General features: G+C 43.5%; 1 protein-coding gene across 1 annotated transcript in view; it reads left to right on the top strand.

The window, feature by feature from the left end:
- slc39a7 (solute carrier family 39 member 7) overlaps positions 1 to 16,312 on the top strand; it is a 154,486-nt gene that overhangs the window by 7,515 nt on the left and 130,659 nt on the right. The window contains exon 3 of the mRNA XM_079829960.1: positions 8,646 to 9,334. Coding sequence (XP_079686086.1) covers positions 9,328 to 9,334 — 7 coding nt within the window. The 5' untranslated portion in view covers positions 8,646 to 9,327. The remainder of the gene's footprint in view (positions 1 to 8,645; positions 9,335 to 16,312) is intronic.

The raw sequence follows: 16,312 nt of genomic DNA on the forward strand, positions 1-16,312 counted from the left end.
TATCCTTTTTAAATACCTTCTGTGTTTTACACTTTCAAAAAGAGCCGAGACGTTGTTCCAAATGTCTCGTTCCTGCGCCCCGTGCAGAGGTTTTATCGCGGACGAGGATCGGCACATCATCTGTGTGTCATGTCTCGGACGAGACCACACGCAGGCTGCACTCAACCAGGGCGGCTGCCCGGAGTGCGACGAACTGACGCTGCAGACCCTACGGGCTCTGCTCGCCAGTTTCGACTCGAATCCCGTCCCTTGCTCTCAGCCTCTCGAGCCACGGAAGAAGAAACGTCGCGACCAGAGGCCCCCGGAGCGCTCTGACGAGCACACGCCGGGCATGTCCCCGCGTGCCTCGCCATCGCCCGTATTGTTCGTCGAGGAACAGCACAGCTCCCCTCGCATGGCGGCTGCTACTGTTTCCTTCGGCGGACTGGAGGAGGAAGAAGATGACAGCCTTTCCCTTGCTGCATCCGAAAGCGGGTGGTCGGATACCGCCTCGGAGCACGCCACTTCGACGCGGACGGCCAGCGGCGCCATAACCTCAGTCGACGCTGAGCTTATGCGTCTGCTCACAAAGTCTGGTCTCAACCCGAGGAGCCCACGAGAAGCCGACTAGATGAGTGGTTTTTCGAGAACCGCCGTCAACCGACCGCTCAAAGACCCGCTCCCTTCTTCCCAGAAGTCCACGAGGAACTAACAAAGTGGTGGAAGTCGCCATTTTGTTCTCGCGCCAAATCCTCTTTTTCTTCAGCGCTCTCGGTGGTCGATGGCGCTCAGAAAAAAGGATACCAAGCCCTTCCTCCCCTCGAGGAAGCCGTCGCTGCACACCTTTGCCCGCCCTCCGCCAGAGGATGGCAGTCAAAGGCTGTGCACCCTTCCAAGGCCTGCCGCACTACGTCCAGCCTCGCCGGTCGAGCATTCGCCTCCGCCGGCCAGGCGGCGTCAGCGCTACACTCGATGGCGGTGCTTCAGGTCTTCCAGGCCAAACTCCTCCGTTCCCTGGATGAGTCTGTTCCTGACAAAGAGGCTCTGAAGGATCTGCGCGCCGCCACTGACTTGGCCCTGCGCGCCACCAAGGCCAACGCTCAGGTGATCGGCAGATGTATGGCCAGCTTGACAGTGTTGGAGTGCCATTTGTGGCTCAACCTGACCGAAATGAAGGACGCGGACAAGACCGCTTTCCTGGACGCCTTCAGGATTATTTGGTCCCGCCGTGGTTGGGTTCACAGAGCGTTTCACTGAGGCACAGAAGGCTTCGCAGGCAATGCGACATTTCCTGCCTAAGCGTTCCAGCTCCTCCGCTAGCTGTCACGCTAAAGCTGGACCAGCCCAGCCCACCAAGGCGGCGCCATCAGCTCACCAGCCTCGCGCGGCTTCTAAGCCCGGACAGAGTTCCCGCTCTACGAGCCGCAGCAGACCGCCGGAGCATCGAGGTCCCACGACCCAGCAATGTGTCGAAACCTGAGCCTCCGAAGCCGTCCTAGCCAGAGGTATAAAGAGAAGGTGGATAGCGCCCGCTTCGGCCGGTGTACCACCTCGCTCTCTTCTAAAACGTTCCCCAGCTCCCTTCAAGGTGGCTGGGAACACCACATTTACAGCCAACGAGCCCGCAAGCAAGCGCGCTCGCCTGTGCACAAATGCCGTTTTCACGCCGACCCATATGAGTCACAAAAAGAGCTTTTTCTCTGTTAGCAGTGTGCCAGCATTAAAGCATGTACCCCTACACTCAAGCACTCCCCCATGTTCCCCAGCCCCCTGCACTCAGGTGGCTGGAAACATTATTCTCACAGTCAACGAGCCCGTACTCAAACGCGCTCGCCTGTACTCAAGCACCAATATTCTATGCCCCCCGGCCCCCTGCACTCAGGCGGCGGGAAACATGCCCCTCATAAGCGCCAACTTGGCGCAAAATTATCGGGCCACCGAGTCCCTGTTACTCAGCGACTCGCCCCACAGATTAATTCAGCCCCTGGCTTCGAAGGCCGAGGCCTGGCAGGCCATTCCCGGCATTTCGAGATGGGTGTTGAACATAATAGAACAAGGTTACTCGCTACAGTTTGCTCGCAGACCACCGCGCTTTCGCACCGTGGAAGAGACAACGGTGAGAAGCGAAACAAGTCACGTGGTTCGAACCGAGATATCAAAACTGTTAATAAAGGGAGTGGTGGAAGCCGTACACCCCTCACAGAGCGAGTCGGGCTTTTACAGTCGTTACTTCCTTGTACCAAAAAAGGACGGTGGTCTCAGACCCATCCTAAATCTCAGACATCTGAACAAAGCCCTTATGAAGCGCCCGTTCAGAATGTTGAGAACGAAACAAATCCTTGCGCACATTCGCCCGGGAGATTGGTTTTTCACTGTGGATCTAGAGGATGCCTATTTCCACAAACAAATAGCCCCTCATCACAGGCCATTCTTGAGATTCGCCTTCGAGGGGAAAGTATACCAATACAAGGTGCTACCTTTTGGTCTATCTCTGGCTCCCCGCACGTTTACGAAGTGCATGGAAGCGGCGCTAACCCCACTGAGGCTTCGGGGAATGTGAATTCTCAACTATCTCGACGACTGGCTCATAATAGCTCAGTCAGAGATACAGTTATTAAACCACAGATCTTGGCTTCTCAACCATTTACAATGCTTGGGACTCAGAATCAACGTGGCAAAGAGTTCATTGTCTCCCACACAGAAAGTTTCGTTTCTGGGAACAGTATTGGACTCACTGCAGATAAGCGCGCGACTGACGTCACAGCGCGCGCTCTCTGTTCAGAACCGAACGGTTTCCCTCAGGTCCGGTGCACGCATTCCTCTCAAACACTTTCAGAGGATGCTGGGTCTCATGGCCTCGGCGGCGCCAGTTCTCAGACTAGGTCTGTTACACATGCCGCCCCCTACAGCACTGGCTGAGTTGCCACGTTCCAGCTCACGCATGGCTCTCGGGCCGATTGCAAATCAAGGGAGACCACAGCTGTGTGTTGGCTCTGGCTCCTTGGAAAAATCCAATCTGGTACAAGAGGGGCGTGAGTTTGGGCACTGTTACGAAGTGGAAAGTTATCTCGACAGATGCATCCAACCTAGGTTGGGGAGCCCTTCACAAGGGCAGGCCAATCTCCGGTCTCTGGTCAGACTCGGAGAAGAGCCTTCACATAAACTGTCTAGAGATTAAAGCGGTTACGCTATCGCTAAGAGCTTTCCTTCCGTACATAAAGCACCACCATGTCCTGGTCCGAACGGACAGCAGATCGGTGGTAGCCTATATAAATCGCCAAGGCGGTCTGAAATCTATCGATCTGCACACAATGGCGGAAGAAGTCCTAATATGGGCAGAGATCTCCTCATGCAGGCGGAACGGCAGATCTGGCATCCCCGTCCCGATCTATGGGCACTTCATGTCTGGCCCATCAACGGGTACATGAGAACCTCTCTGAAAATGTATTGAATACTATTACTGAAGCTAGAGCCCCCGCGACCAGGCGGCTCTATTCAGGCAAATGGTCAGTCTTTTCGGACTGGTGTAAAGCGCGATGTCTGACCCCACATGATTGTGAAGTGTCAGAAGTGCTTAAATTTTTACAAGAGCTTCTGGACGCGGGTCGTTCCCCCTCCACGCTCAAAGTTTATGTGGCTGCTATAGCAGCGTATCACATTCAAGTGAACGGACTGTCACTGGGAAAGAACGATCTTATTGTTCGCTTCCTTAAAGGGGCTAGAAGGCTTCACCCACCTCGCCCCCCTTCAGTCCCTATATGGGACCTGTCCACGGTCCTGGATGCCATGAAGAGCTCTGCATTTGAGCCTCTGCATTCGGTGAGCTTAAAGCTCCTGTCACTAAAGACCGCTTTTCTGTTGGCGATTGCGTCAGTTAAGCGAGTGGGTGATCTGCACGCGCTCTCTGTGAGCGCCTCGTGTCTGGAATTTGGGCCAAACGACTCCAAAGTCATCCTCAAACCAAGACATGGATATGTACCTAAAGTGCTTTCAACTCCGTTCAGAGCACAGGTCATTTCACTCTCAGTACTTTCATCACCGTTAGATGAAGAAGATGCTAATTTGCTCTGTCCTGTCAGAGCGCTGAGGATATACATAGAGCGTTCCGCTGCTTACAGGCAAACTGAACAGCTCTTTGTATGCTTTGGTGGCCGCACCCGAGGGTGCGCGGTTACAAAGCAGACCTTGTCACGTTGGATAGTGCATGCTATCTCACTGGCCTATGAGTCTAAAGATCTCAGCTGCCCTTTAGGCATTAAAGCCAATTCTACTAGAGGCATGGCCTCTTCGTGGGCTTGGTCTACTGGCATTTCTCTGAATGATATCTGTGTGGCAGCAGGCTGGGCCTCCCCGTCCACTTTTATCAGATTCTAAAATTTGGATGTTCCGGCCTTACAAGCTGGGCTTCTTGCTGTGTAAACAGATTTAACCCCTTAAGGCTCGAAAAGTCCGGTCTGGGTTAAATATTGTATAAGTCATAAGCACATTCCTTATACGGCTCGAATTATCTGGCCATTCATTATTCCTGGCCCGACTATGTCTGGTCTATACTTTATATTATTACACGTATATTGTGTTCTTTCTCATTTAGGGCCCGACTCAGGTCTGGCTTATTTGGGACTTATTGATATCATATTACGGGCCCACCTAGGTTGGCCTGGGTTTGGTGTCGTCGGCTTTAGAGCCATTAAGCAAGCACGGCGTTTTGCATTGGTCCCCCATAAGTGTTTTAGCAAACGCAATACGAGAGTACTCTCGTAAGGGAACGCTTCGGTTACTAACGTAACCTCGGTTCCCTAAGATGAGGGAACGAGTATTGCGTTTGCTTGCCGTGCTTGCTTACTTGCTCAGGAGTCGCTTCAGTCGATTAACCTGACTAACCTTGCGAGACAGGGTCTTATATACCCTTGGCTATGCAAATTCTATTGCCCCTTGTGGAGGGAATTTAGAAGGACCTGATTGGTCCGTCCCACCCCGCGGTCTCCTTAGGTTGCTGCAGTTGCAGCGGCACAGCCAATCAGCACGCAGCTGCTTCCTGCTGAGAGTTGTGCAGCTGCACTGCGTGTAAAAGGTATTTTTGGATAAAAATTTGCTTCAATATCTCGAGGAAAGGAATTCCCCCATAAGCGTTTTAGCAAACGCAATACTCGTTCCCTCATCTTAGGGAACCGAGGTTACGTTAGTAACCGAAGCGTTTTGTGAGTACATAGTGAAGAGTTGAATTCAATAAGCAGCCGCGCTTATGTTGTGGAAACGGATCGCTGACAACACTGATGTTGCGGAATGTTGTACAGCAATGGAGTTATGGCACGAGCATGCTTTGATGTTTGATGAAATGAAATTTATGCTTGATGGACAATGGATGATGTTGCTGAAAAGACGATTATGGAAGAAAGGGAATTTTCTCTGCCAAGCCTCTGGCTTGGCGTGCTCAGTTGGGGACGCTAAATGTTTCAACTAAACATCGAAATAAATCTAATTAATAAACTAAATTAACCATTTAAACTAAATTACTGATCTAATTACTGATCCAAAGCCCACACTGTCACTGTATGATAATTGAAATGAACTGATGACATTCTGGAAAAAACATCAGCGTTTTTTCCAGAATGGCTATACAGCTGAATAAAATTATGCTGCATTATTTTCCTGTTTAACACTGTAAAGCTGCTTTGAAACAATCTACATTGTTAAAAGCGCTAAAAAAAAAAAAGAACAATTGTTTCAGTTGCTTGCATCTCACAGAGGAAAGCTTGGAGCTTTGACGAGAAAGCGAAACGAAATAAATGCTTTGATTGAAGCTGGCGAACATAAAGATGTGGTGGCTAAACATGTTGAAACTTTTAACAACGTGTTGGCGGATTTTATGGAATTGCAAGTGTCTGTGCAGAGTTGGTTGGATGATGATGAAAAGGAGGCTGACCACGTAGACTGGTAGGAGCGAAGTTAATTCTCTTCAGGGAATTTCTGAATGGGATTGAAACATGGATGGGTGAAATTTCAACCGGTCCAAATGATGATGTCTTGGAAGGTGCTGTTGGGCCTAACGATAGTGTATCTCAGGCCGTGAATAAAGCTTCTAAAAGAAGTTCCCGGACAAATTAAAAGCAAAAAAAGGAAAAGCTTGCTTTGGAATCTGAAATGGCTGCAGCAGATGCAAAAGTAAATGTTTTCCTAAAATCTGAAACACTCTTTGAAAAAATGAGCTCAAAAGGCACAAATGGAAGTGCGAAGTCTGATGCCTACAGTACTTATCCATCTACTGAATAAATTGTACCTGCAAGAACACCAAAGGTTCAAACAAATCAAGACAAACAAGAAAAAAAAGGTAAATCAACTCCAACGTTTAAACAACATCAAAACGTTGAGACAAAAAAACAGAAACATAAAGGGGCCTCATCTACTTTGGACAAATCAACTCTTGCAGATGTTTTGAAAAAACAAAATGAAAAAACTACAATGTTGGTAAAGCAACTGCAAGCATCCCTTCTGCCAATGAGGGAAATTCCTATGTTCAGTGGAGATCCTCTGCAATTCAGATCCTTCATTAAAGCCTTTGAACAGGGTATTGAAAGCAAGACTGACAGTATGCAAGACACTCTATTATCTAGAGCAATTTACAGTTGGACAACCAAAAATTTGGTGCGAAGTTATATGCACATGGATCCTGCAAAAGGATACAAAAAAGCAAAGGAGCAACTTGAGTGAAATTTTGGTAACAATATAAAGATAGCATCTACTTTCATGGAAAAGGCGTTGAATTGGACTACTCTGAGAGCAGAGGATGGACCAGCGCTAAGATCAAATGCTCTCTTTCTTCATGGCTGTTTTAACACTATGCAGGAAATTAATTTGGTGGAGGAGCTGGAAAATTCAGCTAATTTGAGAACGATTGTTTCCAAGCTACCTTTCAAGCTTCGCGACAAGTGGAGAACAATTGCTTGCAGCTTACAGGATACTCACAACAACAAAGTCACGTTTAATGATCTTCTTGTATTCATCGAAAGACACAAGCTGCATTGGATCTTGTATTTGGCCACATACAAAGCACAACAGACAGGAAGGGAATCTCTAAAGTAACTGCAAAGCCCAGTATCAAATCTGCTAGCAGAGGCAGTAGTTTTGCTACCACATTTACTGCACTGACGGAAAAGATGAATGACAAGCTGAAATTAGGCCATTTTGCCTCAAATGCAGTGGAAAAGGCATGCATGTTTTGTGGTAAAGACCACACAATGGAAGTTTGTGAGGTATTCAAAGGTAAACCTAACAAAGAAAAGGTGGAATTTATGAAGGCAAAGGGATTGTGCTTTGGATGTTTGGGACACGGGCATATGAGCAAAACTGCAAGAATTGTCAGATTTGTCATCAACGTCACCCGACCATTCTACACATTGAGGCTAAGGAAATTCAAAGAAAAGACCAAACCCCTTAAGGCTTTTCAAACGATCAAATAATAAGTGCTTTGGTTTCCTTGAAAGATGGAAAATATATTGGGGCTGGTTCAAAAGATTGTACTCTATCTATAGTTCCTGTCCATGTGAAATTGAGTAAGGGAACCAAAGTTGTGCAGACGTATGCGTTCCTTGATTCTGGAATTTCTGCAAACTTTCCTTGGTCGGGTCATTAATGGTCCGCTTGAATATGGTATGAATGATGATGAAGATAATGTCCCTGAAATGCGAGTGAATAGGGTGTCCATTGAAAGTTTGGAGGAGCTGTTGATCAAACAGTAAAATCAAGATTTCATTGAACAACAGTACAATGAAAAGACAGAAATGTCAGTAGAAGATCGGCAATTCATGGACATGATCTCAAAGACTGCAAAACTTAGTGAAGGAAATTACTATTTGAATTTGCCTTTTCGTGATTCTAATGTAAAAATGCCAAATAATAAGAGCATAGCATATCAGCAAGCACAGCACTTGTTGAAAAGGTTTAAAAAAGATGCTTCGTTCTTTGCTGAGTACAAGGAGTTTATGAATGATGTGATTGCAAAGGGGTATGCAGAGATTGTACCAAGTGACCAGCTAGAGCAAGAAGAAGGAAAGCTTTGGTATATTCAATTCAATTCAAATTTATTTGTACAGGGCTTTTCACGATACATATCGTTTCAAAGCAGCTTCACAGAAAATGCATCTACATTACAATTTAATTGATTTGTACATGTTATGCATTTCAGAATTGCACATATAGCGCGTGAGCACGTTGTTTGTGTTTGAGCTCCGTCAAATTGATTCATAATCCTTGATTTTCTTCTTAACACTCGCTTACAAACGAATACTTTCTATTATTTACAGCGTGTGAACATATCTCCGATACGATTCTCTATAAAAACAATCGGATTGCTTTGATATCGCTACTTATATCCGAACTTCCGCTACTAGCCGTAGCCCGCTAGCATTGCATGCGTGGTAACTTGTTTAACGTTACACCCGGTAACCACTGATACCTACAATTCGCCATCGTAGCACATCTGCTACAATGGCGAATAACTAGTTGGAGTTGGAGTCGTTGGAGAAGCAGATTCGCGGCCTTCTAGACAGACAAGCTGTGCTGAGAGAGCGACGCTCAGCGCTTGAAACATCGCGCGCCCATGCTCTCAAGTCAGTGGATAGTAACCTTTTGACTCCAACCTCGTCTTCTCCGTGTGTTTCTCTGCACAGGACCCAAGCACCCAGGACGCGATCATCATCCCTGGCTTCGTTCACTCCGGGCACCGACACAGCACCATGGACCCTGGGTGTTTCCACAGCGGAAGACGCGAGCCAGGACCAGAGCTAGGACCTCTCCGCCCCTCGCGGTCTTCGAGATCTCCACCCGGAACCGCTTCTCCCCTCTTCGCGAGACGGAACGCGACGCTGTGGTCATCGGTACTTCGTACATCGGTACTACCTCAGGTAAAGGCAAGGTAATCACTCACTGCTTTCCTGGTGTTCGTGTTCTCGATGTCACTGCGCAGGTTCCCGAGATCCTGAACGGTGACGAGCGCATCGGAGCTGTCGTGCTGCACGTGGGAACGAACGACACCAGGCTGCGGCAGACGGAGGTTCTGAAGAAGGACTACAGGAGCCTGATCGAGACGGTGCGCAGAACATCGCCTGAAGCAACGATCGTCGTTTCTGGACCGCTTCCCACGTACCGACTAGGACATGAAAAGTTCAGTAGATTATTTGCTCTAAATGAATGGTTAATGTCATGGTGTAATGAACAGAAGCTGCTCTTTGTAAATAATTGGAATCAGTTTTGGGAGCGACCTAGGCTCTTCCATCCTGATGGCCTTCACCCCAGCAGAATCGGAGCGGCTCTTCTGTCGGACAACATCTCCAGAGCGTTGCACACCATCATATGACTAGTAAGTCAAAGTCCAAATCACAGTATTTGCTGTCCTAACTTAATTGACATAAGTACCAATGTAGAACATTATATCGAAACTGTGTCTATTCCTCGTTTAGTGAGGTCAAACATTAAATCTACTGTAGGATCTAGGAAAAATCTAATTGTGATTAAACCAGGAAATCGCAATATTAGTGAACAAAAACAATTTCTAAAACTAGGTCTTCTAAACATTAGATCGCTCACACCTAAGGCGGTTATTGTAAATGAAATGGTCACAGATAATAGTTTCGATGTACTTTGCCTTACTGAAACCTGGCTTAAGCCAAATGATTATTTCGGTCTTAATGAGTCTACTCCACCAGGATACTGTTATAAGCATGAGCCCCGTCTGATTGGTCGTGGCGGGGGTGTTGCAACAATCTATAGAGATATTCTTAATGTTACCCAGAAAACAGGTCACAGGTTTAATTCGTTTGAAGTACTAGTGCTAAATGTTACGCTCTTAGATGTAAGAAAGAAATCCGTATTATATCTAGCCCTGGCTACTGTATATAGACCTCCAGGGCCCTATGCTGATTTCCTAAAAGAGTTTGCAGACTTTCTCTCAGATCTATTGGTCAACGTCGATAAAGCATTAATTGTTGGAGATTTTAACATACATGTAGATAACACAAATGATGCGTTAGGGGCTGCGTTTACAGATCTATTAAATTCCTTTGGGGTCAAGCAAAACGTCACTGGTCCCACTCATCGTCTAAATCACACACTAGATTTAATTATATCACATGGAATCAACACGGCCGATAAAGATATTATACCGCAAAGTGATGATGTCACTGACCATTACATGGTAACTTGCATACTGCGTACTGCTGAATTCTGTCATGTTGCACCACGTTATCGACCAGGCAGAACAATCCTTCCAACCACTATAGATAGATTCTCAAATAGCTTACCTGATCTGTCTCAGCTGCTAAGTGAACCCAAACAAACAGATGAACTAGAGGAAATGACTAGCAGTATGAGCACCATTTTCTCTAGTACATTAGAAATTGTGGCACCAATTAGATTAAAAAAGGTTAAAGAGAAAACTAAAGCACCATGGTACAACAGTGCTACACATGTTATCAAGAGAGAAACTCGTAACTTAGAGCGTAAATGGAAACAAACTAATTTAGAGGTCTTTAGAATCGCGTGGAAAGATAGTATGTCACGTTATAAAAAGGCCCTAAAAGCAGCCAGGGCTGAGCATCTCTGCAAACTAATAGAAAATAACCAAAATAATCCAAGGTTTTTATTTAACACCGTGGCTAGACTAACAAATAAACAAGCATCGCCTGAACAAAATATTCCGTTACAGTTTAGTAGTAATGATTTTATGAATTTCTTCACTGAGAAAATAGAAGGCATCAGAAACAAAATTGTAAATGTACAATCTTTAATGATGTCTTATGATTCAACCGCAATTATCACCCCTCAAGAACTACTACACCGCTTTACAACTATAGGACAGGAAGAGCTAAATAAATTTATCATTGCATCTAAACCAACAACATGTTTATTAGATCCAATACCCACTAAACTACTGAAAGAGTTGTTACCTGTAGTGGAAGAGCCTCTTCTCAATATTATTAACTCGTCTTTATCTTTAGGTCATGTTCCAAGAATATTCAAGTTGGCAGTCATAAAACCTCTCATTAAGAAGCCACAATTAGATCATAATAACCTAGCAAATTACAGACCAATTTCAAATCTTCCATTCATGTCTAAAATACTAGAAAAAGTTGTGTCCGCTCAATTGTGCTCTTTCTTACAAGAAAATGATATCTATGAAAAATTTAAATCAGGATTCAGGCCGCATCACAGCACAGAAACCGCGCTTGTTAAAATCACAAATGATTTAGTTCTAGCTTCTGACCAAGGCTGTATCTCAATACTAGTTCTACTCGATCTTAGTGCTGCGTTCAATACTATAGATCATAAAATACTATTAGATCGACTTCAAAATTACACTGGTGTTCAGGGACAGGCATTAAACTGGTTTAGATCGTATTTATCAGACCGCTACCATTTTGTCTGTCTAAATGGGGAAAAATCAAAGATAACGTCAGTAGACTATGGGGTACCGCAAGGATCTGTGCTAGGCCCTCTGCTATTCTCAATATATATGCTGCCACTTGGTAATATTATAAGAAAACATGGAATTAATTTCCACTGTTATGCTGATGACACTCAATTATATATTTCATCACGACCAGATGAAAACGCTAAATTATCTAAACTGACAGCGTGTGTTGATGATATTAAACACTGGATGACGTGTAATTTTCTGCTATTAAATTCAGATAAAACGGATGTATTACTTATTGGTCCAAAAAACTGCCCACAAAACCTCTCACAATACAACTTTAACTTGGAAGGATGTCCTGTCACTTTATCCACTACAGTAAAAGACCTGGGTGTTATATTAGACCGCAACTTGTCTTTCGAAAATCATATTTCATATGTTACAAGAACGGCATTTTTCCACCTTAGAAACATTGCTGAGCTACGTACCATGCTATCTATTTCTGATGCAGAAAGTTAGTTCATGCATTCATGACCTCGAGACTAGATTACTGTAATGCTTTATTAGCTGGTTGTGCTGCATCATCAATAAACAAGCTACAGTTAGTCCAAAACGCAGCTGCTAGAGTTCTTACTAGGTCAAGAAAATATGATCATATAACACCAATTTTATCATCTCTACACTGGTTACCTATTAAGTTCCGTATCAATTACAAAGTATTGCTACTGACCTATAAAGCCCTAAATGGTTTAGCTCCAGTGTATTTAACGGATCTTCTATCGCCCTACAATCCATTGCGCTCTTTAAGATCACTAAACTTGAGGCTTCTGGTCATTCCTAGGATATCTAAGTCCACTAAAGGAGGGAAGGCATTTTCACATTTAGCTCCTAAACTCTGGAATAGTCTTCCTGATATTGTTCGAGGTTCAGACTCGCTGTCCCAGTTTAAAACTAGATTAAAGACGCATCTCTTTAGCCAAGCATTCACATTATAAATACGTTTTATACTACAGTTAAATCGGATCAAAAGCATTAATATTCTGAACAGCAGCTATGCTAATTATTTCCCATCTGCTTTTCTGTTGTTATCTCGGGAGACTAGTCCCGAGGTAACTAGTTCGTCAGCTCCAGTTTGTATCCAGCCTCTCATGGAGACTTCAGATGCCCCAACACCTGTGATGAGACGACTCGGCGCCAGCGTTGTTATGGCCTAAAATAATACATGATTGATTAACTTATTCTAACATTTTTCTTTAACATTCTCTTTCTATCATTTTTCAATGTACATTTATGAAATGCACTTTCTGTAAAGCTGCTTTGAAACAATGTGTATTGTGAAAAGCGCTATATAAATAAATTTGAATTGAATTGAATATACAAGCACACAGATTAGCTAACTATCAATTATTAATCAATATAATAGCTATGGCATAGAAGTAAGAATACAGTTTGTTAATGAATAGGTATAGATGAGCATGAGTGCGTGTTGATGCAGAGCTGCGTCATCTGAAGTCCTCGCAGGAGTTGAGTCGTCTCTTCACAGGTGATGGTCATCTGAAGTCTTTACGAGAAGCTGGATCCAGACTGGAGCTGACGGACTCTCTAGTAACCTCGGGATGGGCGTCCCGAGATAAAAACAGAACAGAAAAATAATTAGCGTAGCTGCTGTTCAAAGCATTAAGCAAAGACAATCATGTGCATTGATATAACTATAGAGTACAAGGTTAGGAGAAGCATCATGTGTATGCCTGGCTAAAGAGATGAGTCTTTAATCTAGATTTAAACTGGAGGAGTGAGCCTGAGCCCCGAACATTATTAGGAAGGCTATTCCAGGCTATTCAGTATGTATATACCACATCATGGAGTTAGGCACCCACGCAAAAAGACGCTGCGTGTGGTATTCGACTGTGCATCAACATTTGATGGGACTTCCTTGAATAAACAACTTTTGCAAGACCCAGACTTGACAAATAACTTGGTAGGAGTTCTACTTAGATTTCGTCAAGGTCCCATTGCCTTTATGACTGATATCGAAGGGATGTTCCACCAGGTTAGAGTGGCCAAGGAACATGTCAATTTTCAGCGTTTCCTTTGGTGGCCGGCTGGAGACATTACAAAGGACCTCAAAGAGCACAGAATAGTTGTCCATATATTTGGTGCAGTATCGTCACCGAGCTGTACAACCTTTGCCTTGCTAAAGACAGCTGATGATAACCAAAATGATCATGCCGAAGATGTAATTAACACCATCAGGCAGAACTTCTATGTCGACGATTGTTTAAAGGCTGTAAATACAGTAGACCAAGCTTTATCTCTGTATGATCAACTAACAAAAGTATGTAGCAAGGGTGGTTTTCGACTTAACAAATGGATTTGCAATGACCGTTCCGTTCTCGGTGTAATTCCTCAGGAAAACAGGGCCAAGACAGTGAAGACGCTGGACCTCAGTAAAGATCCGCTTCCCATGGAGCGAGCTCTGGGTGTTCAGTGGGACGTAGAACAGGATGCGTTCACTTTCAGTATGGCATTCAAAAAGCACTCAACGACGAGACGTGGCATTTTATCTATTGTGAGTTCAATTTATGATCCTTTAGGCTTTCTGTCACCCGTCATTCTTTCTGCCAAGCATATCCTGCAGAATCTGTGTAGGATCAAACTCCTATGGGATGAAAAGATACCTTTGAATATTGCTTTAAGTTGGCAAAGATGGCTTGATGAGTTGATTCCTTTTAACACCTTTAGCGTGAGCAGATGCTTTATATGCAAAGATTTTGGGAGCATAATATCTGCACAGTTGCACAATTTTTCGGATGCAAGTGAGGCTGGGTACGGAGCGGTGTCATACCTCAGACTCTTAAATGACAAAGTAGAAGTGAATGTGGCATTTGCCTTAGGAAAGGCCAAAGTAGCGCCACTTAAACAAATGACCATACCAAGACTTGAATTAGCAGCAACTGTCCTTCCAGATAGCAGACCAACACTGAATCATCGTTGAATCAATGTTAATGCATCAACTAAAATATCATTGAATCAATGTTGAAATTTAACATTGATTTTTCATCAGGTTTGCACCTTGAAATAATGTTATTTCAATGACGAAAAATAGATCAAGATGGGCTTAAAATCAATATTTTTTCAACTACAATTAAATCACTTATTTAACACTGAATCAACATTGAATCAATGTTAATGCATTAATCAAATTATCATTGAAACAATGTTGATATTTAACATTAGGGTTGGGTACCGAAATCCGGTTCCAATATGGCACCGGTACTTATATAACCGGTATGTACCGGACCGAATCAGAACGCAGATTTCGGTTCCTCATTTCGGTGCCAAAATTCAAACGTGCTTTCGCGCTTTGGCTGAGCCAGAGACAGACGCTCAGCGCTGGTCACATCACAACTCATGACAACTATTCAGTGTTTTCAACCACATCATGTTTATTTCAGGTTTCAGACATTTAAATGCTCATAAGTAGGCTACTAGCAAAAAACACACCCTGATGTCTATGAAAGCGGCTATGACAATCCTTTCAGACGATTATAATTTGACTAACGTTACATGTTTTATTCACATCAGATACATGCACATTATATAGTAACTATAGCGTTTACTCTGTTCTTCTTCCAGTTCACTGGTCACTTACTTTCATGTATTTCGTGAGACGAGAATGCTCTCAAGTGTTGTAAATCCGACAGATCCGATTCTGAGGCGCAAACTAACATGGCGCCGCCCATTGCGCTTTATAGATCAACTAACACACATTCACTCACACATTTGAACATCAGATAGTTCGTGACACAGTTAAGAAGTTTGTCAATATTTTGAATAAAAAGAAAAAACGAAATAAACCCGATACAGCTGAGCTGTCAGCGCTATTGCGGCTGCTGTGTCATCATGTGAGAAACATGACGCGTCGCCATGGAAACATTAAGACGATGCGTTCTAAAATATTTAGAGAATATGATCATATTTCAAAAAAGAGCTGAAGCTCGAAGCTGGTTAGTTGCATACCAAGAATACAGACTACTGCTGTTATTATTGTAATTAAGAGTTATATTAGGCTTGTTGTAGTTGGGTTAGGTGGCTTAGGTTTTACTGTGAATTTGTAAATAAGTCAATTATAATTTTTAAATAAGTAAATTGTGTTTTGTATTTATTTATATTCATACATTTAAGTATACATTAAACTTTTAATAAATGGTTCAATTTAAATAAAAAATAAATAAATAAAAAGCCATTTAATGTCATCCACCTCGCTTTGTGGCCTTTTTAAAAAAAAAAAAGTATCGGTTCAGGCACCGTTTAGGCACCGGAACCGTTTTAAAAGTATCGGTTTGGCACCGGAATCGAAAAAAAAACAAACGATACCCAACCCTATTTAACATTGATTTTTCATCAGGGTTGCACCTTGAAATAATGTTATTTCAACGACGAAAAATAGATCAAGATGGCCATAAAAATCTATATTTTTTCAACTTAAATTAAATCACTTATTTAACACTGAATCAACATACAAACATTATAACATCAATCTTGCTTTATGTACAGCAGGATTCTATGCCAGTTAATTTTCATGTATGGCTGCAATTGATATGATTTTGCATCAAGTGACTCAAAGTAAACAACATCCTTCAGTTTACATGCAAATGTATTTATTTATGCCCCTACAGTTTCAACAGGAAATCTCACATTGACTTAAATCAATTACATTTGAATTTATAACACAAATGAAAAACATGACAACCTGCATCTGCAAAATGGAAGTAATACAAATGCAAACTCGCCAATAAAGACAGAAATGGGACAGTACTACTGAAAGAAAAAAGGTTGAAGAAAGAATTAAATACTCTGAATACTCTAAACTCAGGGGTTTCCACCATGACTAATGCCCCAAGCCTTTCAGGGGCGTAACGGAGC

Source organism: Gobio gobio (assembly GCF_949357685.1).
Source record: "Gobio gobio genome assembly, chromosome: 11".
NCBI lineage: Eukaryota > Metazoa > Chordata > Actinopteri > Cypriniformes > Gobionidae > Gobio > Gobio gobio.